The sequence below is a fragment of the Rhododendron vialii genome, chromosome 7a (assembly GCF_030253575.1).
Source record: "Rhododendron vialii isolate Sample 1 chromosome 7a, ASM3025357v1".
NCBI classification, from domain to species: domain Eukaryota; kingdom Viridiplantae; phylum Streptophyta; class Magnoliopsida; order Ericales; family Ericaceae; genus Rhododendron; species Rhododendron vialii.
Genome location: NC_080563.1, coordinates 393,426 through 418,670, shown reverse-complemented (window position 1 = coordinate 418,670; position 25,245 = coordinate 393,426). Strand labels below are relative to the sequence as shown.

At 38.7% G+C, this 25,245-nt stretch overlaps 3 protein-coding genes across 6 annotated transcripts in view; 1 reads left to right on the top strand and 2 right to left on the bottom strand.

Moving 5' to 3' along the window:
• The window catches only part of LOC131333259 (uncharacterized), a 96,421-nt gene that overhangs the window by 22,817 nt on the left and 48,359 nt on the right, over nt 1-25,245 (bottom strand). The window contains exon 1 of one of the 3 annotated variants that reach the window (XM_058367698.1): nt 17,764-17,769. The exons of the other annotated variants lie outside the window; for them this stretch is intronic. The gene's annotated coding sequence lies outside the window, so the exon portion shown is untranslated. Of the gene's footprint in view, nt 1-17,763; nt 17,770-25,245 lie in introns of those variants that run through there. 3 annotated transcript variants of the gene reach the window in all.
• Nucleotides 1,061-18,942, bottom strand: LOC131333250 (uncharacterized). Of its 2 annotated transcripts, none has more exons than XM_058367682.1 (16): nt 18,412-18,942; nt 13,373-16,069; nt 11,984-12,422; nt 11,351-11,579; nt 10,898-11,062; nt 9,869-10,141; nt 9,493-9,738; nt 7,129-7,497; nt 5,601-7,010; nt 5,429-5,485; nt 4,627-5,055; nt 4,034-4,257; nt 2,966-3,099; nt 2,195-2,419; nt 1,923-2,101; nt 1,061-1,795 (listed from the first exon to the last, which is right to left on the bottom strand). In XM_058367682.1, the coding sequence occupies exons 1-16, from the start codon at nt 18,848-18,850 to the stop codon at nt 1,700-1,702; spliced, it is 7,611 nt and encodes a 2,536-aa protein (XP_058223665.1). In that variant the 5' UTR covers nt 18,851-18,942; the 3' UTR covers nt 1,061-1,699. The 2 variants fall into 2 exon arrangements, with proteins under 2 accessions (XP_058223665.1, XP_058223666.1); XM_058367683.1 differs by having other exon boundaries at nt 13,373-16,049; nt 18,412-18,940.
• On the top strand, nt 20,463-21,110 carry LOC131333258 (uncharacterized). The gene has a single exon (XM_058367696.1). It carries the CDS (start codon nt 20,620-20,622, stop codon nt 20,899-20,901), a length of 282 nt encoding a protein of 93 aa, XP_058223679.1. The 5' UTR covers nt 20,463-20,619; the 3' UTR covers nt 20,902-21,110.

The window sequence follows — 25,245 nt, the reverse complement described above, 5'->3', positions numbered from 1 at the left end:
TAAACAAGATTTTTGAATCCTCTTCAATCCATTATATATAAGGACCGGTCCTGTTAAAAACGTTTGTGAGGCCTTTCCGAACCTACTTTGACGATCAGAGCTTTTGCAAACATCTATTACGCTCTACAAAAATATAACCGATATCCGACCAACTTGAGAGAGGTCCTATGTTATTAGAGGTTTTTTAAGGATTCTTAGAACCGTCCCGATTATTTATATATATATCAAACAAATGGAGTCAAGTGGGTTGTGCACCGAAACTTAATTATACGCGAATGGTTCGTGATATATGGCTCGTATAAAATTCCTAGAAAAAGGGAATGAGCTAGAGAAGAAAGAGGACAGGGGGTAATCAAGTAGGCCATGCGTAGATAGTCATAATTCTGCAATCGCAAAAGTTAAGAGAAAATTAAGGGTAATCAGTGGGTGCCCATAGTTTAATGTCAATTCACGTTTCCTGCTTGTGGTGGAGGACTGGAAGTGACGTTTTATGGGCCAAGTGTCGCTTCAAAGCTTGGGTGAAAAGAATAGAAGATCCTCATGGTGAATCATCCATAATAATCCACGCAGGTGAATTCTGGTGGATTGAAGAGAAAAGAATCCATCCCTAGCTCCTAGTAATAAAACCTTCAATAATAAAGTTAGGAGACTGACTTTTAGAGGACAACAAAAAGTGCGGAATTGAATGCGTTTACGCAACTAGTTTTTGACTTCCTTGTTTTTTTCCTGCTTAGGTTGCACTCTCCCCTCAGCAGACGGTCCAGCGATGTTTTAATCAGCAGCATGAGACTCTCTGTATCATCCCCAGATGGTTCCTTGCTAAAAAGGGCTACCGTTTATCTAAATCAATGGGTATTATAGCCCACAGTATCCAGCACAGATATTCTTAGAGAGCCAGGCAGTCCTAGTAGTACACAAAACCTTCAGTCAAACAAGCTTGCAAAAAAGTGACAGATTTACAACAACCATGTACGCAAAACCTACAGTCTACCTGATCAATGTAACTCCAAGGCAAAACTTCCAAAGTTAAGTGTTTCAGATTTTTGTTAACACAAACAAAAGCAGAAATCAAAGTTTTCACTATTTTCTTATGAATTTTCCACCAAATCCAGTCTGTCCCATATAAATAAATTTAGCAAAATTTCCTATCCCAATCGTTTGGGGCACGCTATACATTAATTGAGCCCTTTAGCTCATATGGTCTATGAACTCCAGTCAAATGCTTAGCTACTTAATAATTAAGTTCCCTCCACCCACCCTGTTTCCTTCCTTAAAAAAGGACAGGGAAAATCTAACAGTTAGTTAGAACTGCAAACAAACTCTGAGTCTCTTCTCGTTTACAGCTCATTCAAACTCATTTGATTGACATAGGCGGGAAATAGGATGTATACTCAGCTCAAATTAAGTGATGTAGGGTACAACAAAATCAATCGCTCCGTTTTGGCTTCACGGGATATTTGCAGAGGTTATGTGTTTACAAAACCAATACCAAAATCTTCCAGGGGATATGTACCGTGTTGACCAAATACGGATGTGGAGCTTGGGTAGAAATGGACAAGCTATTGATTAACCAAGCATGGTATTGGTGGGAGCTATTGGATATCTCCCTTGTGTCTAATGGGTTAGGCAGTTTCTGAGAATTACTTCCTTTTACTTTCTGTCAGCTTAGGTGAACCTGATTTTCACTTAGAAAAAATTCTTAAGAAAAACCTTTGAGCTGAACCAGCTTTACAGAACCATCTCCACCACATGTCAGAAAACCATGAGAAATCACTTGAATATCTGTAATGCCAGCCTGAAATAATCGGATAAGAAATTATTTAGGTCATGATTAACAGGCTAACAGCCAAAAACACTGTATGCTTTCAACATGGAAAATATACAGTAAACATGCAATCAACTTGGGCAATAAAATAGATTACCCGAACGACTCCACCAAAGCCCCGTGAACTAGGTTGCAGAAAGGTGCGTCTCTCATGCAATTTTGACCAATGAATTACTAACTTGGCCGTTTTCGCATCCCAGAGTTTAACATCTCCATCTTTGCTTCCAGTCAAGAATAAACTGGAATTTGGTATGGTAGATATTTTGGTGACACTCCCTTCAATAAGATGAACCAAAACTTTTTATTTAGCATATTTTTATCCTATTCGAAGATTCAATCATAACTCCATAGAAGAGAATGTTTTATTACCTAAGTGAGCCTTCGGTATATACCAAAGCATCCCGTCAGCGGTCAAAGATGCATTGTTGTCTGGTTCACCACAACCAAAATGTCTTTGCCTTTTTGCCCTTCCAGTAGCTATGTACCGGAAATCATGAAGTCCAACGTCACCATCTTTACCGCCAGTCACAATGAATGGAGAAACAGAACCACTTCCAATGTCATTATCGAATACCGAAAGCGAGCGGGCGCCACCTACTCAAGCAAGTTTACATGCAAAAGTAAGTCCAATACCCAAAACTTATCATGGCTGAAAGAAGGAAAATAATATTAGGATTCTCTCTACATGATGGCTGAGGGTAGTTGGAAAATGTGCATAGGAGATGAATCATGAATAGAAAATATTATTGACGCTTTTGATACTACAGTTGTTTTCCCAAACAACAGAGAGAGAGAGAGAGAGAGAGAGAGAGAGAGAGAGGATATGCATTTCTTCTACATTACATTTCCTTTGTCTCCCCCACTAGGAAAAACTATGTTAGTGACATCAAACAAAATCTCATTGAATTTTCTTTTTTTCCTTACTAAATTCTGTCAGCATCAACAAAATTATCAATTTCATCTCCAACCGACAAATGGTATTTACCTATAAGGTCTATACTAACATTACCAGTTCTTTGGATTAAGTCGTCGAACAACATTGAAAGGAAATAACTGATTAGACTCGGATCCCATTTAAAGATAAAAACATAACAAACATGACCAGATTTGCAGCTAACAGTTCACAGGACATAAACAAACCTTCATGACAAATGATGGAAGCTCGAGAAGATGAGGGTGGTGCAAGTGTATCCCATATAACCACATTAACGCCATTGGAGCTATACCCAGCAACAGCAATGATTGATCCACTGGCAGTAACATAAGTGACATCCCTGGAGCAAAAAGAATCATGATTTGTCACTATTTAAGCTTAGAAGTATCAATAGTACAACATTGGCTCCATAGTTTATGTGATCTCTCTTTGACGTAAAATGGTCCGGAACCTAAAATTACGGGGAAGCTACTTTCTAACAACTGCATTGTCCCAGGATATAATTACAACAGCAAAAAGATAGTGCCAACCAGAAACAGAGGAAATGGCATGACTTGACTCTGATGTTCTTATGTTTCACAGCTACCATCCAGCAATCAGTGTTCTAAAACAAGGAATTAATCGCCGATTAATCAGCGATTAATCGCTGGTAGGGCCTATCCGATTAGGTCGGACTAACGATTAATCGCCAATTACTAATTAATATGCACTAATTAATCGCTCAAAGGTGGCCGACCGACCAACTAGCACCTAGTGACTTTTAAAACATTGCCAGCAATTCATAACACAGACACTCACACACACACACACACACACACACACACACAGAGAGAGAGAGAGAGAGAGAGAGAGAGAGAGAGAGAGAGAGAGAGAGAGAGAGAGAGAGAGAGAGAGACTCAAAGCATATGAAAAGCATTTTCTTCTTTTTGGACAGAAAATTATCAAATTGCCTCTCACAAAAACCAAAAACCTATCAAATCATGTTTAACAACCTACTAAATTCTTCAGCTCAAAAGGAATGAGTTGCAAAAGACTTGTGAAACCAACACCGCATGAAAGGACCAACGGAAAAGGTTGGGTATGACTTTTTAGGTGCAACTGTTGCAGCCATGTAGACAGCAAGCATTTGGCTTCAGGCTTACTCTTAAATGTCAGCTGTAATGCTATGCCTCACAACTGTTAGTTTTTGACTTGCAGATATGGTACACTTGTCTTTATACTATTTTGATAGAACCAAAATAGAGTGTTTCAGTTAATGAAGAGATATTGCGTACGATGCGTGGTTGTTAAAGCAGATAGATGATTCTGTTGGACAGATGTTGCTCCTTCCTCCCACCTCAAGCTGCCATGTGCATACTGTTCCATCTAATGCAGCAGTGGCAAATCTCTGTCCACACTGATCAAACTGCACAGCTGATATAGATGCAAGAGCATACGGCGGAGGTACATTTGCAGCAGGGAGCACACCATATGTTGCAGTCGCTTTGTCCTTGCCAAACTGCACTCATTAGAATCTTTGTTAGTGGCTATATCAATTCCTATGGCAGTAACCAGTACCACTTCATATTAAAATCAAATTCTGCGAAGACCCGGCATGCTTTTAGAGAGATTATTCAAAGCTCTAGGAGCAATGCTCCTTCCACACACTTATGTGAAAGGAGAAGCATTTCTCCTGGAGCACAGAATAATTTTTCCATGCTTTTATTACTTCCTATTGAACTTTTTGCCATGCTTTCACTGAGTATATGAATAGCAACCCAAACATAAGAAAGAGTTTGAATCAGAGTTTCTGTATTTCCAAGATCCAACCCCTGGTTGAGGCTTCAATCAGCCATATAGAATGTATATCTAGGTTGGCAATCCATACCTCCCATAGGTAAATGTGCGTGTTACTAGATCCAACCAAAAAGAAAGGCCTAGAAGGATGGCTCGAGAATGCTCTTGTGTTAACGTTTTCCACAGTGGCAGGTAGATCAGTGAGCTCCTCAAAATCCTCTTGAATCCCCCAACCAAGGCCGGATGCACCCATACCAGCATAACCTGGAATTCCAAATGCTACACCACCTGCTAAATCTTTCCCTGGTCCTGCCAAAGAACTTACGCCAACGGTTGCTCCACCCAACCCAAGGTGTGCCCCCTTCTTGCTTCTAAGTCCGATGCCAGGAGACACACAAGTAGGGACCGGGGTAGATTCTGATCCAGCCCACCCATTATGTGGCCAATCTGCCTCTGCCCAGATATAGTTAGAATGATCTCTTAGAGGTAGGCCATCATCCCAGTTAAAGAAAATTATCCCCTGAATTAAAATATGACATCACGAGAAATACACACAGAATCTTCAGAATGGCGATAAAACCGTAAAATGAAAACAAAAAGAAATTCATTTCCAAGTATAGGGCTCCATTCATAAATGAAACTAGTGTCCACACACAGAGAGAGAGAGAGAGAGAGAGAGAGAGAGAGAGAGAGAGAGAGAAAGAGAGAGAGCATATTTTTGTTTGGTTATTCTTTGCACACAACTAACTTTAAATCCTGAGTTGGAATTCACATTACCAACAAAATGTGAAAGCGGACGGGCAGAATATAACAAAGGAAATTGAGCAATAGAAAGGCATCTTTCACCAAATAACCATCATCAAGTAATTAGATGAAAGCTATAACGGTCTCACCTTTTTGTTACTAGAAAGAGCAGCTTGCTTTTGATCAATAGAGTTGATACACAATGCCTGCTCATTCATGAAGATTCAGTAATCATGAGATAAATAACGAAGCTCCGGAAAGTTAACAGGAATATGTCGTGAGAGCAGTAGATTAAGAAGAATAACAGCAGGGAAGAAGTACCTCTAAAAGTTCTCCATTTCTCCTACAAACTTCTTTAGGGTTCTGGAAAGGCAAAAGCTTCTCAGTAAGCATCATATTTGGTTGTACAGAACTTGGAAAAGAATTACTGTCTGGAGGAGATGGGCCTCGTAAATGTGATCCAGTTTCACTAGCCTCAAAACCACCTCTTTGTTTTTCCTCAGCTATAAACTCCCCATAGACGCTCACAAACATGTTACTCCATTCTTTTGGGGGCTTTGGCTTAGTATACTGTCGCCATTTAAAGCTCTGTTGTTCAAGTCTTTCAGATATAACTTTAGGATCAGAAAAAAAATTCCATAAGAGCTCAGATGCTGACAAGTCATTTCCAATGTTCACCACGTTCTGACTGTCAAAACCATGACTAAGATGCTTATTGAGAGCTCTTGGACTTGACTCACTGAAACCTTCTAACCACGTAAGAGTTGGTTCATTGGATCCATCCTCCATTTTCTGCAGCAGAAATGATGCAAGCTGCTTCGTACTAGAAGAAGAAATTAGTGCACATGTAGTTTTCAATAACTTGGCCAAAACCACAGAAACCAGCCTCATTTGATTAGGTGCATTAATCCCATCAACTTCACACATGCTAGACATAGAGGAGGAAAGTCTATAAAACGGAGCAAAAGAATATTTATCTTCCCTATTCTCAAATAATGAGTTCAGGTGATCCGTCAGAAAAGAAGATACGTGTCCCCACAAAGCAGCCCTAATGATTAGCCATCTCACTTCTTCTGGTATTGTAGATATAATAACCTCACCTTGACTGTCCTGTGTTGCTTTTGTCACCCCGACAGCACTTCCCATGTTATCACTCAGTGTCTTCTCAGCCAGCAACTCTTTAGTCTGGTGAAGGAGCATCTTCAGATCAGACATGGCGATTTCATTAGGAGCATGCCCTTTTGAACATGTGAGCAAAAGGGGTTTCACAACCAGAATAAGAGCTTTACAACTCCTTTGAAGCCAAGCTGATGCAAGATATGCACAAAACTCAGACAAATCAAGAATGACACAAGTTTTCCTGATGTCGTCTTCACCACAAAAACCAGAAGACAACTTTAATATGGCTCTCAACCTCCACAAAGACGATATGAGACCTTGCAAGTAGAACTTCCAAGCCGCCAGAAAGCCAAATCTATTTTCACCAGCAGCATTATTATCAGTGGAGCATGGTTTTGGCTGAGAGCAAGTTATAAAACAGGAAACAACATATCTTGAAAATAAGCAGGACATTTCTTCAGTAGCCTTCAAAAGTAGCATGGGTTCGATGGGATACATGAGGAAACCTTTGAACAAAGGCCTCTTATCTTGTGAGGAGTATTGAGAAGCATAGGCATGCAATATATGGTATCCAATAAGGGATAATCCATTATTTGACAGGAATATTACAATCTGTAGGATTGGGAAAAAAGAACATATCAGTCTCTTCTGGAAGAGAAAGCAGGGGACCGGGGTGCATCAAAACAATGATGTAATGAGATGTGTACGCATGGGCCAACAAACTACATACCATGTCAATCAGATGGCAAGGATTCAAAGAGAATTTTCGCTCAAGATATGCAAGCGTTCCCATTAACTTCTTGTAATAATTTTCAAGTAACATGTTGTATTGTTGAATCCCATACTCAGAGCATTTGCTTTCCGGCCAGCTTGGATGCTCTCTTAACAGTTTTGAAATGTACTGCATTGATAAATCTAATTTAGCATGTGTCTCCATATGGAAAGACACATCTCCTGATATCCAGTTATGGGAGGAATTGTATGGAAATGGCATTAGCATCTTGTTCGGAACTTCAGTTTTCTCAATATCTGACATGCTTCCTTGATCTGAAACCCCAATTCTGCTCAGAGAAGTTGAAAGGCACTCCAAAGCTTCGATCTTCAAATGCATTAAAAATAGATTAGTTCAACACCTACCAGGGCACAAAATTATGCAACATAGGGTGGCCACAAACAAAACCTTTTAGAAGGAAAAATAAACCAATTATATGACAACCCATTATCATCATTCATCCAATAAGTAGGCCATTCCATTACTTGCATTGTGCATCAAATTATGAATCACACTAAACAGGAGTTGTTGGCATGCTATGATGCACGGACACGGACACCGAAACCGACACCGGGACACGGGAATTCTAAAAAAATGGGGACACGGACACGGCGGGGGACACGCCACGTGTATATTTATTTATTTATTTATATATATAAATAAATAATTAATTATAGTTTGGCACCCAAAATTTTTTTTAAAAATTACAGTTTAACCCCCCATTTTTTGAAAAATTACAGTTTGGCCCCCAAATTTTTTTTTTAAAATTGCAGTTTGGCCCCTGCCGTGTCCTCATCGGTGTCCCCGCGAAAAATTCAAATTAAATTATGGGACACGCCACGTGGCGTGTCCCGTACGTGTACCCGCGGTGTCCCCGTGTCCGACACTGCGATACCTCGACCTCTAGAGGTGTCGGTGCTTCATAGTTGGCATGTAACGTAGCATGGAATTGTTTTTGAATGGTACAACTTCTCACAAACATACAAGTAAACATGACCAACTTTGGTTTTGTAGCAGAGCACAGGCATTTCTTTCATCCCCACATGGATAGGAGTCAATGATTACGAATCAGCTCCAACTCCCATATGATGTGAAACTGTTAGGTCTGGAGGAGAAGACTATCCAATTCACCATTTTACATTGCCAGCTTAAAACTAGAACCATAGGAATTTATACCTATTAATCCTTTATCCTTCAAGCATTTTAACAAAGACCTATGACTTTGAGTTCGTTTTTAGAGATATCTAAAATAATAGAAACGTACTTTTAACATGAGAGATGAAGTTATTAATTTGAATTGTGTGTATTTATAAATATGAAATATAGAATTTATTTACTTGTTGAATCCTTGCCATGCCACCTCTTGAATTCTTTTTTTTTTTTGACAATCTTCATGTCTGCATCTCTGAGTAGTGTCATATCTGTCCAGTGCCCATGTTTGTACTTCTTAGGTAGCTATGCTGGAGGAAGTCGTGAGCTAGACTTATGTGTATATTATTATGCCCTGTCAGAGAGCTTCAAATCTATGCCACAGCCAGAGACTGACACGACTGCTTCATTCACTTCTCACATTCCATTCCTGAAATATGATGCTTCATGCAGCTCATGCGGAGAATTCTGTCCTTAGCTGTCCTGCTTGTTCCTTTGGATCCAAAAGCTGGTTCATTAAATTTCAGCTTCTAATCTTTTCACCTACAATACGTCAATAACGAGCTTAAATCTAAGTCCTAGGCTTTAGCTATCAATGGCACTGAAGAATGGTCAGTTTTCTATCTTCCAAATTGGTGCCTGGGTTGAAATCAGGCTGAATTTGTCATGGTTGCCAAACCTGGGAAAACATTCTACCTTAATTCAGTTGCAACATCTATCAGATAAACAAAAACTATTCTAGAGGACTGGAATTGAAGGGACAATAGATTGACTCTGAAGTAAAACTGTAACAGCGATTCTATCTTACACTTGAGTAAAAAAGACTTCATATCACAAAAAATATAATTTTGCTATCATTATTAATTGGTATCAATTAGGAAACACAAAGGAAGAACAAAATACAAAGTTTTCTAAGCTCAAATCAACTAACATATATTTCGTATCTCTCAACGCATTAGTGAAACAAGAATAATTAGTCAAAGGGCGAAAAAGAAGATAGAGAAGACGTTAAAAGATCAGGCAAATAATGCACAAACTTGCAGACAATGACGACAAACTTGTCTTAAGAGATTACTTAAGTGCCTCATAATGTTAACAGCACATAAAGGGAAACTAAAGAAAAGCACCTAATAAACCATAAGCCAGAAAACAACAACGTTTAGATAAACTTACAGGCAGGCCACATCTGTTAAGGGCTGTAGTACTCATCAAAATTGCCCACCTACCCAGGACTGCAGCATCATGCTCTCCAACAGCATTCTTGAAACTATTTTTGGTTACCAACATTAGGCAGTATTGACCGATGCTTGGATCCAGAAAAGGAGTATGATTGTATACGAGGGCAGAGCTATTGATGGGTGAATCCTTTTGAACACCAAGAATGCTCAAAAAGGATTGTGCATAATTCCCTAATACCCACTGCAAAAAAGAGAAAACAACAACAAATGAGTTAAAATGGACTTTACACAGCAGAAAACTAATCAAACGTTTTAAACGAATCCATAGTCCTGAACAATATCCCTTGATGGACAAATTTACGACTCAGCACCTCTAGAAAGCTTGCCATCCAGGAGTCGCCTTTTCCAATTGCAGATGGAAGCAAGAAATTTAGTATAAGATGACGCTCTAATGCCCCACCACAACCCTCAACAAGGCGACAAATTACAAGAGCAAGCTGCTCATCACCGAGATTTTTTGCACAGACAGTAACAGCAGAAGAGGCATCACCGCCAAGCAAAAAGAAAGCAACAGCCAGCTCCAGCTGATGTCTTCCCATTAAAACATAAGCATTTTTCAAAGCAGCTGCTTTATTTTTATCCTCCTGTAAAATTGACTCCATGTGAGTGCTCATTAGCTGTAACAAATAAAATTTCAACTAACTATAGAACTCAAGAAGCCACACCCTGTGCCCGATAAGCAAAATGCATAACACGAAAAACATGAAGGTGACGTTTTCGGGGACAAGCCTCTTAGTGTTTTGGAGTCCGACTCCAATAGGCAAGACAAAAGTTGATAAAGATAAAAGAGGCAAATTAAACACCGGGACGGTTCCGCAGACAACCAATTAAACACCTAAAAAAACACCCCAAATCTCAATCTCATAGTTCCCGATCAAATTTTTATGATCCGAATCATTCAATGTGTGCAGAATGTGATTTTAAGGGTGCTTGCGAGAAATTAGCAAAAAATATAACTGGGAAGTGCTTGTTTTGAACAGTTTTTAATTGAACCATTCATCAAATCTAAGCTAAAAACTGCCCAGATCAAGCCCTTCCCGGGTTTTTTTTTTGGTTGATTTCTGGCGGGGGTACCCTTAAAATTACCTTTTGATCACATTGAGCGGCTCGGATCATTAAAATTTGATCGGGAACTATGAGGTGTTTTTTAGGTGTCTAATTAGTTGTCTCCGGAACCGCCCCGATTAAACAATATGCACTCACGTTGTTCCTCCAAGGCCCCAAGAGAAGGATTAAATGATTAAGATATTACTTCCCTAAATAAATCAAACCATTTACACACATTAGATAATGAAACTACTTTTCGAGAAATTGTTGATGTCAACAAATCAACGCAATACCTCAAAATTACGTGAAAGAAATCCCACCAATGGCTTGTCCTTCTCATCTTTGCTAATTTTACAGAGACCAGCCAAAACTTGAATTCTGTTTAGTGCAATATATAGAAGTGCACAAGCTTTGGGATCCTTACTTTGCAAATATTGTTGTCTAGCCAGCTTCTCCATCTGCAATATAAGAACCTGGTCAAAGTCAGGGAAGTTGTATGATATAGATCTTAAATAACTGTGCCCATTCTTTCAGAAAAAGCTGCCATTGCATTTCCAATGGTGACCCTAAGTAAAACAGGCACGGTAAGTGCCAACACAATGGAAAGATGTGGAAATGGGAAAACCTCTTCTCCCTCCATATTTTTATTCGTGGGAGAAACCGCCAATCACTTGAGCAGAAAACAAGAAACATCTTATTGGAAAAAAGAAGGTAACCAAAATTAACTCTAATTATTAATTTATTACCTTCAATCGCAATTGTGCTGCATTTGTATACCAAAATCCAACACCCATATTCCGCATTTCTTGCCAAGATGGTTCACTAGGCAGAAGGGAACTGAACAAATTCTCTTGACAATCAGAGTGGAAAGCCCAAACAAATAGCCCGGAGTCAACAGCCAACTCGCTCAAGGATGCAGATCTAGAAAATTTTTGGCAAAAATATAGCCGTTGATACTTCACAGCCACCCAAAACCTAGACCAAACAATAGTATAGCACATAAAATATATCAACTACAGGAAGAAAGAAAAAAATTAGAACGAGAAAGAATCATGAAAACTGACCACAACTATAGTATCAAGAGTGAGAATGATAGATATGCAGGCTAGCTGGAAATGAACAAAACCAATATAGAATTGCACGCATACAACAAGCAAAGAACTTTACTTGGTTTAGCTCCATACAATAATTCAAAACCATAAAGGCACCAAACCCAAAGTCATAAGCATCTTGTAAAACTTGTTAAAAAAATTTCTAGTAAGATGCCATGAAATTTGCTATTTGTAAGGGCATAAGCTAGCAGTGGTCTCTTCCCAAAATGACCATGAACATTTAAAATCTCGGTACCCATATCAATTAAAGAACAAAGTCAGAGGTACCTTCGGCCAGGTTCATCAAGACTGTTATAAGCGGAAGCAGATTGTCGATTAACAACTTCACAGAGAAGATCAACAATGGCAAGAATTTGAATCTTTTCTGTGTTGCTTATAGCTGTCATGTCATATAACTTCTGAGCTGCTTCAAAGCATGCACTAAGTTCAGATTCTGCTGAAGATGAAGTGAAAGTGTGACCAGAAGTATAAGACTGCCAGCTATTGGTAAATTGGTTCAAGCTTTTAGGAATCTGCAAGGAGGCGTCCTCACTCCAGTGAAATGCTTTATCGCTCACTTTTGTTGACGGAACTCTTTCAAGATAATTTGACAGGTGGACCAGTGGAATGGCATGCTTAGATTTAGCATATCCTGTCACAGAAGCATCACTAGAGGAGAAATATTCAACAAGCTGTCGTAGAACTACGAATGCACGTTCCCAGTTGCCTGAACAGGAACAAAATAAATAGTTACATTAAAGTATCTGAAGGAAAACACTTTTCCAAAGATTGTTTCTGTGCAATGTGAGCACACAAGTATTTCTAGTGTTCAAATAAAAATGCAAAGAACATATTCTACAGTCTACACAAAGAGAGCTGAAATCTAAACACCAGGTTGATGACGAAGTTGCACATAGAACTTCAAATGGATAAAGAAAATACCAAAGAAAAACAAATGGAAAGGCCTATGGTTGAGCACAATAATACAACAGAAAGTTTTGCTCTTCTCCCACCGACAACCTGCTACAATGTTTGCAGCAGAAGATACCACCACTATGCATGAATGGCTGTCATTAGAAAAGAACTAGAAATTAACTGATCTGCAGAAGTTTTTGAATTTAAAGATGGATGATGACAAGACTGCTATCTTAAACACAACATAGATTCCTAATCCAATACGTGTTCAACATTCTTCTACAACTACTTCAAAGAATAAAACTTGTCCCCAAAGTGAACAGTTGTATTCTAATTGCGAAGTACGCTATAAGACAATCACAACGCTATGGCTAAGATGACAGTGCTAAATGCATTGTGGCTAGTACAATGTAAATGAATTGAGAAGAAATACTAGTCAAATTCAGATTGATAGATACGCAAATACAAATCCATATGTATGCGTAAATACACACAGAGAGAGACAAAGAGAGATTCCAACACGATATATATATATATATATATATATATATATATATATATATATATATATATATATATATATATATATATATATATATAAGTGTATACAGGTGTTTGCAGACATGAGCATCCACTAGATGGTTTTCCAACTTGTCCTAAGCTTTATTCAAACTTTCAATCAAGTATACTGAACTGGGAGATGAGTTTAGACGTTCCCAAAGAAACAGCTAATTCGCTGATACATTTATTACATTGAAATACCTGTAGCAATATTCATTAGAAGTGCCTCAGGATGATAGACAACTGGCGATCCCCGTAACTTCTCAGCGACACCTTGCACACTACAGAAATCAATCTTGGTATCCAAACTATACTTCTGCTGAGCACTTGCTAAAAATATGCTTGATAGAACATCGTTTGTTATATTCATCTTCATAGGGAGTGTGGACAGCCCTTCTTCCTGATTGTCTTCTGCTGTTGATTCTTTGGATTCACAAATATCATAAGCAACAAAAATTGCATCAAGCATATCGTTATGTGGTCTACTGTCACCATAAATGAGATTATTCCTGCTAATTCCTGAATTACACTTAGCCTGATGCTTTTCATCAGCGAATAATAAGCACTGACTGAAGAGAGAAAAATAGCTATCATAAACAACCACAGCTGTGGCTCTAGGGCCCCAGAGGAAATTGCGTATATCAGGGTGCGTATGAGCAAATGCAATACATAACCAATTGTTTCCTTCTAAAGACTTTCCAGGTTTCATTAGGGGCTGCGCACCACTCAGTCTTTCTGCATAAAACCGCAATTCATTTTGTAAGCAAACTCCGAGTATGACCTGGCCACTCCCCAGAGTTAACCAATTTGAAGCAATAACTTCTCCATCAAGAGATAATGTATCTTCAAGTAAAAATTTGCCTGTACTTGCAAGGTGCACAGTTTCCCATATATGAACAGTGCTAGAAGTATTTGAAGGGCCTGGGCAGAAGGTTGCTATCTTTCGGCCACAATCAGTTAGAGATATTGATGTGATGGGCCCTTGATGTGCAGCAAGTATACCAACTAGTTCCCACTGCATTTTCGAGTTCATTTGCTTAACTGACATACTTCTCCATAGCTTCAAACTACCATTGGCACAGCCTGTGGCCATGTGATATGCCCAAGAATTGTAGCACAATTCATCAACAGGAATGCAATTTTGTTTTTCAGATAGAACAGAAATGCTAGGACAAACAACGGCAAAACTAATGATCTCATCCTTATTGTGTGGATCTGGCAATAACGAAGAGCAAGGATCAACATCAATCCAATATCTCTTACCAGCAAAATTACTTTTGAATGCCCAAGAACCGTCTGTAACAGCATTTCCAGAGTCGAAATTGCATCCACAAGCACTTCCATCCAAATCACAGGAATGGATGCCAATTTTCCACGACAAAGCTTGAAAGCTCTCCTTCCATACTGCTAAGAGCAGAAAATTGTTAACGCTAAAAGTTTCCTTACAGCTTGAAGGCAAAGGAATTGAGTAGATATTGGTGGGCCTGTTTCCATGACAGTGATCAGTAAAAGGGATAGTGCAAAAGTTGTGACATAGCATCTTCTCTTCTTCATTTCTGCTGATCTTAATCATGACACAATCAATGCCTTGATCATGTCCCATAAGAAGAAGTGTGTCCTCATCTAAAACTGAGGGTGCCCACGTCAAGCTTGAATATTTGGTCTGCATTACAAGTTTTCCAGAAAGTTTCCACGTTGGATTCAAAGTTGGCAGCCCCGTAATGCTATTAGAAATGGTTGAAACTGACCAAAATAAAAGCAATCCATTGGTATCCAAAGAAACAGCAAGTTCCGTTTCAAGCCTATTAGCATGCACTGCAACTTGTATAACTTTCCCAGTATGACCATTTATATTTACAATTGCACCGGCATTACATGACAAAATATTCTCCTTCCCAGATTTATCTAAGCACCCCTCCGCATTAGTTGATATATGAGTATAACACTGTGACCAGCATAAGGAATTACTTGGAGACAACCAAAGCAAAGAGCACAGGTTTGGTGGACCAAAGTGTTCATTTCTGAGGATAACAACTTTATTTAGTAGTATATCACTTGTTCCCAATTTAGCACCTGTTAATTCTTGACTCTTCCATAAAGTCACTCGTGGATACCTCATTGGGGAAATGTCATCAAGACAATGAATGGCCCAGAATGTCACCAACATATGAGGCCCAAATGCAACTAACCATTCACACCTTCCAGCCTTCTCATGCTGATAATGACCTCCTGATGTAAAATATTGGCTGGCTGCTATACCAGCTGTGAGCACACCATCAATGTCTGCTGCCCATCGAACAAATATGTCAGAGCCCAGAGTTCCATCCATTGTTTGGTTAATCTCAATTACCGCAGCAACATGGAATGATCTTCTCGTGGATTTCTGATCACTGATGTCCTTGCCAATTCTTCTAACCCTCCCATCATTAATCTCACTCCATAACCTTACAGTTCCATCTAGGCAGCATGTTAGCAATACATGCCTCAGTGGATGTCTAATGTCTAGTGTTGATTGGCTTCCTATTAGAGGCCTCCATTGAATCATAGAAACAGGCATAGGATGGCATAGCTCTGCTTTCATGTAATTAGACTTTCCATCACCATAACACACGAACACACATTTGCTTGCCTCACTGGCTCCAGATGAGGATTCTTCAGCATGCCGTGTATTCAAAGAAGCCGTTGCCGATGGCCCTTCAATAGAGAAGGTTGTAGAAACCAGAGTTTGAGGCAGTTCTGTTTTAAACTTCCAAGCTATTTGCCAGGACGTGCTGTTCTTTCTCCACAGGATCACCTCAACACCACCTGAAATTATCCCATCGCCAGAGCCCGTCCATTTGATGGTTTCTACTTTCGTAGATTGCACAAGCACTGCATTCTGGCTCCAAGAAAAAGAACCTGAATATGAGTAAGGAAGTTCAACATTTTAAAACAAACAAAAACAAGGGAATAAAAGCAAGAGTTTAATATTCATGCATTGCATGAAAATGCCATCTAATAACTAATACTTAAGATGGAAATGTCTAAATGTATAGAGAATAACACGAATGTAGCTGCATGTTTACATGTAGTACACGAATGTGTACATAATGTCATATTTGAAGGACCTTAAAAGGACATTACGAGAGAGAGAGAGAGAGAGAGAGAGAGAGAGAGAGAGAGAGAGAGAGAGAGAGAGAGAGAGAGAGAGAGAGAGAGAGAGAGAGAGAGAGAGAGCTTTCTAAGCATGGCAGCCGAATGAGATTCCTATCCCGAATATGATTAGTCCATGCTAATATGATAGTCCCATTTAACAAAAGCTCAAACAAATTCCACCTTATCACGGTGACCATCGTCAACGCAGATCTACAAACTCCATGACGTCGTTGCTTCACCTCCATTTTCCACATAAAACAAGATCAATATACAGATTAAAATATTTCATTCTCAAAATATCAAAACACAAATCTCTTGGAGTCTAGAAAACTTTGTTAACAAAGATCAACTTATCTGAACAAATATCATTTAGAAACAGTTATTCAACTTCATTATGTGGGACAATCAATTAATTTTTTTTCCATATTAAATATCAAATAATATTTAATATCAAATAATTGCCACCTCTAGGACCTCTACTATCTCAGAATCCATTTCTCTCTAAACTCCTATTTCCTAGATTTTCGATGCATTGCACTCCACAAACTCACTTCAGCAATACTCCTTTCACAAACGTGTTGTTTCTTATCCATTCAACCTATGGTATCATAGAGCGTGCTCCATATTGTAGCTGTCTAGCAAAAGTTTAGTAGATATGTTCCACGATAAGTACTACTCATCATAACTTAAAAGTTGGAATAAACAGAGCTATATGTATCAATGAAGATATCAAAATCTTATTCCTGAAATACAGTATAAGTAATATTTTTGTTCAAGTGGTAAATGATGTCAACCGTATTTACCAACCATGCCTTCCATTTGATTTTTGTACTACTTCAAAGTTGCATCACTATTGTGAAGACTTATTTTTATTTTTCCAGATGTTCGACCCTTGTCCCACGATAAGGAAAGAGTATAACCACTTCCCATTTAGCAAAGCAATAATCATCCTAGCAAACAAATATGTTAAAGCCAAAGTGCCAAACACAGCTAACCCATTGAAAAACTCCTTCCGAGCATCTTTTCAAGCCTTTTCGATGTCCCTGCCTCAGAAAACTGTGAAAGTCTTTCTCCAATTTTTAGGGGAAAAAATGAATACCATTCCTGGAACATATAAATAATGGAAAACAATTTCTTTTGTGAGTTTAATTTAGTGATAACTCACTCCATTTGTTATAGACCATGGTAATATGATGGTCCCATTTAACAAAAAGCTCAAACACATTCCACCTTCTTACCCCGGCAACCATCATTAAAACTACATTCATTACACAGAGAGAGAGAGAGAGAGAGAGAGAGAGAGAGAGAGAGAGAGAGAGAGAGAGAGAGAGAGAGAGAGAGAGAGAGTGCTTTCTAAGCTTGGCAGCCGAACCGGGATTCCTATCAGCTATAGCGATTAGCCGATTATGATAGTCTGAGCTAATATGATAGTCCCATTAAACAAAAGCTCAAACACATTCTTCCTTCTTACCACGGTGACCAATGACCATCATTAGAGCGGATCTACAAACACTTTGACACCATTGCACTACCATATCCCACGTTCAACAAGATCAATCTACATACTACATATTTCATTCTCCAAAGATCAAAACCCAAATCTCTATGAGTCTAGAAAAGTTTGTTTAACAAAGATCAACTTCTTTGTTCAAGAATCTTATTTACAAAAATCATTTAGAAAGAGGTATTCAGCTTCATTACACAGGCTATCAATTGATTTTCCACATTTAGTATCAGTAATTGCTACCTCTTGGACCTCCACTATCTCAGAATTCATTCTTCTCGAAACTCCTATTTCCTAGATTTTCATTGCCTCTCCACATTCCCACTTCAGTAATACTCCTTTGATGCTAGCATTTCTTATCTATTCAACCTTTCACATCATAGAGTGCGGTCCCTATTGTAGCTGTCTCGCAAACGTTTTCTCACAACCTATTCAATACACGGTGTTTAAATAATCTGGACGAAGCAGACAACATTTTAAAATTCGTTCCATGGATACATATATCATACACCTAGCAAGACAAAAGTAGTTATCTTTCACGATAACACCTACTACACATGACCTAACAACTGGAATAAACAGAGCTTGAAACTAGACTTACCATCAGAAACGGCTGAATTATGGGAAAACAAGCCGATACAGTTATCCAAAGAAACAGCGAGGTCACCAACAGAAGGCATGGCAGGGGACCATGAGACTGAAGAAACCAGGGCCGAAGCGTCGGTGGAGAGCTGGAAGACCTGGCGGAAAATGGGACCGATGAGTGTTTCTTCTTGGGAGAGAGGGGAGGGGAAGTGAGAGATCACGAGGAGAGAGGAGGCTCCGTAGGCGACCCATGAGTACCCGGAGAAGTCCGGTAACCAGTCGACGGCGGATTCGGATCGGATCGGCGCAGGCGGGATTGTCTCGGATTGGATGAGCTGGAGAGGCAATTTGTCAGCGAAATCGACGGCCGTGGATGAGTTGTCTGATTCGATTGGTGTGGCGTTGGAGGCGGTGGTGGTGGTGGCTGTGGTGGTACTGGATCTTCTGTCTTGCATTGTTGTGCGAGAGAGAGAGAGAGAGAGACGGCGGGAACGGGGAGGGGGAGAACAGAGGTTTGCAGTGGAGAGAGGCTGGTGAAATTTCCTTCCCTCTTGGGCTCTGTTTGCAACTCAGGAAAAGAAAAGATTTGAAAATTAAAGAATTTTTTAACCTATTGTTCGGTTGTAGAGAAAGAGAAAAGAGGCTTTGTTCGGTTTCCATTTCATTTTAGTTTTAGTTTTGTTTTCAAATTATTATTGTACTTTTTTTTTAATTATTATTTTATTTTTTTAATTATTATTTTTTCATTTCTTTCTAATCATTACCCCTAGTTCTAATCATTATCATATTTTTCTTTCTATCCACTATCAAAATTAAACTAAACTCTCAATTAAACAAAGCAGATTTTGAGGGTAGTAAATAGTAAATTTTCACTTCAATTTTTCTCTCATTTTCTTTCTTTTTTATTTTTCTTCCTTTTCTTTTCCTTCCCCTAAGTTCCATGAGGAGTAATTACAACTTTCCTACTTAAGTATGCGCTTTATCTCACTTTTGTCCCTCAAGTAAATAAATAAACTGACAATGTTATCCCTTGGCATACACTTACCCACCCGCTTTCTTTGACGGAAATTGTCACGTGGCCTGCATGTGCATTCCTTGTGTCTCCTTCACTGTACTTGTTGTAATGTGAGTGTTAAGACTTATTAAAGAGTAGGGTGCTTATTACTGTACTGTATTATACACAGTATCAAACAAGTACTATTTCAAGTGTCGGTCATTACTTACTAGTTATTACTAGTATCAAAGACCAAATTTGTTGTTATAAAATCAAAACGCTCTTACTATTGTCAGCCCACTAAACTGACGATAAACACATTAGAAGACAAATAAAACACGTATTCTTGTATGCTTTATACACCATTTAATATACATTCACATATTTATTATTGTCATCCCCTTGAATTGATTTTAGAATTTTCCAAATCAAAATACTAATGTCGCACTAAATCATTATTTGCAGCCTCTTGTCGGTGAATAAAATATGTAAAGTAGTCATTGGTGGATGGTGAACAGTGATGATACGGTGGACATGAGAGACGAAAGGAGTCTGATCTGATCTTCTAGGCTGAACACTGCGCTTGGCTGCCGCATGAAACACAAGGGAATCTTCAGTTGATGAGTTATTAGCAGTAGAAGAGATGATTGTCATTCAATTCTTCCCCGCTCAAGAGGAAAGGAAAGGAAAGGATAAGAACTGCTTGAGGAACACATCAAAGATTTTTTTTGAAAGGGGAACACATCAAAGATACACCCTATAAAATCCTCTTAAATTTTGCCATGTGACGTGTAGCATACCAATCTTCATTGATTGTATCCAAAATGATGAAATCTTCTTTACGGCTATCCCGTAAAGAATTTATTACAGAATTCAATCGCGACCATCCAAAATGTTTTTCAACGGTTCAGATTGAAAATCAATTATGAACGATTATAATTTATTGTAATTAATTTTTTTTTTAAATTATTAAAATCTGAACCGTTTAAAATCAAAATGGACGTACCGTGATTGAAGTAAACATCCTCTCGTCAGCCAAAATAAACACGTACACAAACTACTCCACTCATTGTACCTTGTTTTCAACCGACCAAACCCTTTTGCCTCGCCCCTCTCTGTCTCCTAACCGTTCCCCAATCTCTCTTGAAACTTTCAGACGTCGTGATTTCCTCTCAAATAATCAAGTCTCTCAAACCCACAAATTGAAAAATCCAGAGACAAAAAGCTAGAATGTCTGGAAATCAAACGATGGTGAACAATTGCGGGTTCATGACGTGCGACAAGCTGGATCGGATGGCGAATTGGGTGGGGACGAGCGTGGCGTCGGCTTTCTTCGTGTCGCTGGAGCGTTGTGCCTGCATCAACCTCAGCACCTCCCACGACGACCTCGACGACGACGAGGAAGAGGCCAAGGATCGCCCCCTCATGCTCACCAAGCTCCCATCCCTCGACTGCTCCTCCTTCCACCTCCCCAACACCCCCACCGATAAGGATAAGCTTCCTCCCGTCTGACTCCACATATGCATCGACACTCACATACGCATGTGCGATGACAATATATAAGAATATGTTGGATTATGTGCATAGGATTTTGAATTCAATTTTGTTTTTTGTTTTTTTGTTGTTGATGGTTTTGTTGTGTTGTTTGGGTGGATAATCAGCACGGTTTTGTGAAAAATGTGATTAAATCAGAAATTTGGAGTTGCAATTTCGATGGCTTATTTCTCCTCCTATTCTATTCTATTCTATGTGTGATTTCTCACGAATTTATTGGCCTCATTGGTTATGTTGGTTAGTTTTTTGAACTATTCGTGTACCACGTGTTAATGGTCCTGTTAGGCCTTTGTTTGGTTTATCTACTCCACTATTTACCGGGGGGGGAATTAAACACTTTTATTTCTGTAATTGGGAGATTTCTCTTTATAGTTTTATTGGATTTTATCAGAATGTATTGATTGAACTCAATTTGCTGAGTGTGGTTGAAGTGTAAGCTTAATAATGGGTTGTGGGGAAGTTGAGGGGCAAAAAGACAAAGAGAGAGTTGAAGATTAAATTGGTTGTTGAGGTATGAGTCTTATGACCCTGCAGAAGTTGACATGAAAGGTATGCTTTTTGTTCTTAAAGAGTGTTACTTATTTTGTCCAGAATTTGGCTCCTTGTTAGGAGGCATAGTGACTTCTTGAATGGAGTACTCCATATTAATTAGCCTCAGCTGCTAAACTCACTTGTACAGTACATATATGACTCTGCACAGGCTTTTGAGGTGGAAACATTTCACCTTTGCTCTTTTAGTTGTGCAACATGAACAAAGTTGATCTGCCGTTTCAGTTAGTTACGATCTTAGCCTAATCCTAACTCCTAAGGTTTTGTATCTAAACTTCACTGTAGGCTATAGCAGAAGCTTATCATACTAGTTGTTTTTCGAATCTTTGATCATCTCATTCATCATTCTCATTACATCAATAGCGAGAAAATACTGCAGGCAATGCAGTTGTGCATAATGTTCTTTAGCTATTGATGCAGTCTTTTCAATGCGAGTTTTCTATAGGGCAAAATTGATATGTTTGCTTCAATTTTCCCCATTCAGTGACAATAACCTATTCGTCGGATTGTGCTAATGGCCAACAGCTGCTTTCGGCCTTTGGGCCTGCTACTGCAAGAAGTTTTTTTTTTCCCCTGAGAGAGTTGGGTTTGAATCTTCGAGATATATATGGTCGAAGAGGAATATGTGGATCTATGACAAGTGTAGAAAAACAATAAACAATTTTACTAATTTCCAGAATTTACAACAAGAACAGAAATTACAGAATACGAATTAATAAAACAAACTGTAGTAAAAGAACAAGAGGTGGAAACCTAGGCCCGTGTTTCACACGATGCCCTTAAAACAAATTCGCCGCCTCATCAGAGGTGTTGGAAGTTGTGTTTTTGTTTGTCTCAACCTGAAGGACCCAAAACTGGTATTCTCAATTCTCCTTCAAGAAGGAGACTCATGTCAGAAGGGGACCACACTCCACGTGACTTACACCTTCTCCATCTAAAAATTCCAATTTTTCCCCATCTCTAGATGCCAACTTATAACAACTACATGCAATACTTTGCATATATACCACTAATCCACTATTACTCCTATTTACTTACTGTAAGAAAGTAGAAATCCGTCTAATGAATTACTACCTCATTTGAAAGAGACACAAGAAAATCAAAAAGTTTCTGTTGAACCATCGCTGTTGTAGTGAAATTTAGTAAATTGGATAGATGAAAAGACTTAAAGTGAAATACCAATCAGGTTTTATGCGCAGTACTTTAGTTTCTTTCATTGGTTTTCCAATAACTATTCAGATTATTATTCTCATAAGATTGAAGTTTCTTTTCTCAGAGTGGTATATATTTTGTGCTTTTGGAGTACTTATAATCTGTCTTCCTAATCAACAACTTCAAACGTGGCACTGTTGGAAAACTACGATGGGCCCAAAACACTCACACAGGAAGAGACGTAGGGGAGAAGATAACATGCTATTTGTGAAATAAACACTTCACACTAGCTACTTCATTACACTTGACAACTTCATTGTGGTTCATTCGCTCTACTCAACCCCACTATTTTTCTCCACTGTGGGTGGCCACTAGATACGTAGATATTTATAGGCTCCTAGTAACATGAACCTAGTCAAGTACATGTTCATGACCCTTCATCATACAATTAAATACTTCAAAAAACTATTCAACTACATACACGAACCATATCATTCATGCATCATGTATCTACGTACACAACTCCCTAGAATTCATAAATTCCTAAAATGAAGTTTACTTTTCCAACAGGCACGTGTGGAAAGAAGAAAAGTATTTCGACGTAAATATTTTCTGAAGTTGGTAAACGAGTTTTTATACAAGGTTTTTTTTTTTTTTTTTGTGGGGGGGGGGGGGGGGGTGTAAATGAGAGATTCGTTGAGAAGTCTTTATAAAGTTGTTAAGCTTTAGCACTCAAACTTAATCTAAAGATATATAAAGGTCAGCAATTTGGAGCTTAACTTTGTTTGGATTTGTAAGCAAGTAACAGTCTACTTCAATCTTCGATCACTGGGAAAATTATAATGATATGATTATATATATGTATGTCCATCACCTATTGACGCCTTGCATGCAACTATATATGATTTATATGTCAACATGTGTATATATAAACGTAGAGTATATATCATGCTTTGTAAGCAAAGGACGCATGCACAGTGTTCTGGAAACTCAAGAGATTCGATCTAATCTAATTATATATGAGAGATAAACTGTGGAGAATCAAACAAAACATACAGAAAGAGGCAACGAGTGAACGTACCAAGGTCGTAGCTACCCTTAGGCCTTGAGTACGTATATGCATTGGGTGGGTCGTGAAACCATCATTTACAGGCTCTGCAGGCTGCATAGATGATCGATAAAGCTAGCTAGAAATTAGTATCATTGCCAGTGGAACATGCACCATCATCAGCTTGGTCGCATAACATGTAGTACATTATACCAACAACTTAGGTCAATCGTGGGGTCATAGAATCAAACGGGAATTTCGAGCTACATCTAGCTAGCTAGCTCGTTTAAATCAAAACCAGATTGGTAGAGCAATATTTTGGTTTATGAAACGAATATGGTGAATCTTTTTAGAAGTTTCATCATCTTCAGAAAGATCAAAGGTGGGGTTGGGAAGGCGTGCATCAATTACTTTTGGTCGGAGAGAAACTGACCAATAAAAGCGAAGCAAAACCGTACTCCCCTCTTTTCCCCTCACTTTTTCCTTTTGGGTTTTCCTGAGATTTTACTTTTACATACCGAGTAACAACAACTGTTGGTTTGTCTTCGATAGTCATTATCGCTATTCGTTTCCTTTCCCCCATGTGTATGTGGGCATCTCTTGTTCCGGCCAGACTTAGGGGCCGGTTTGCTCCGTGGTAAGGTCTTGTGTTCAAAATATGTATCTCACGTGTTAGCTGTATATTAACTCCTATGAAGCCAATTTATACAGAGCTTTGCTCTGATTTTAACTGAAGCTCCCGCTTGTTGACGATAGGATTTGTCTTTCAAGATTAGTCAAACGTACATATAAACTGACAAGACACATAAATTTTAAAGACTTTGGACATACATGCAGTATCGCTCTTTGTTCCCTAGCTCCCTAATGAATTTGCCACTAACATGTGCCACATTTAGCCAGCCCAAGCACTGAATTGGGGGGATAAAATTGAGTAGGATATATAGGGTGGCCCGGGTGCGTGTAATTGATTAATTTCATGATTCAATTGATATTGTCTAGACATATAATAGTAACATGTTTACGGTGGATAAGGACATGCATAAATATGCAACAACTTAGTCAGTAGCTAGTGAAGTTAGTACTACTTATAAATATGTTTTAAGTTTGCAATTAGTAAGCTTTGGAGTACTGATCTTTTTGCTGATTTAGAGAAAAAAGAAGTGTTTTATTATTATTAGATGGGCTGGTATGGGTGTACGTACGTAGGGCAGGGGCAGGTAGGGTGTGGAGGTGGGTTCTGAAAAATGGCGCATGCATGTTTAGAGAGCAGGTGCGTGCGTACGATTATGGTCAAAACACATGATTTCATGAATAGGAGAAATTCTAACTCCACACCCACTTATAATAGAGGTAGATTCCATACACACTGAGTGTGTAGTATGTGCAGGCTTCACCCCTATTATGAATATAGATGTATAATTAAGTATGTATTTGGATGCGGAGATAGAATGATTATATTGTTTCATGAATAGACATGTTTTGCTACTATATATATATATATATATATATATTGAAAAGGAAAGGAAAAAGAGAGAGACCCCATCCTAGCTAGC

Excerpts from the sequence above, each read along its gene's own strand:
- LOC131333250 (XM_058367682.1), bottom strand. The coding sequence starts at position 18,850 with ATGCAAGACAGAAGATCCAGTACCACCACAGCCACCACCACCACCGCC. Across the intron at positions 12,423-13,372 it reads TCTAATGAATATTGCTACAG|GCAACTGGGAACGTGCATTC; the intron begins GTATTTCAATGT and ends GTTCCTGTTCAG. Across the intron at positions 3,100-4,033 it reads TGCTTTAACAACCACGCATC|GGATGTCACTTATGTTACTG; the intron begins GTACGCAATATC and ends TTTTTGCTCCAG.
- LOC131333258 (XM_058367696.1), top strand. The coding sequence starts at position 20,620 with ATGTCTGGAAATCAAACGATGGTGAACAATTGCGGGTTCATGACGTGC.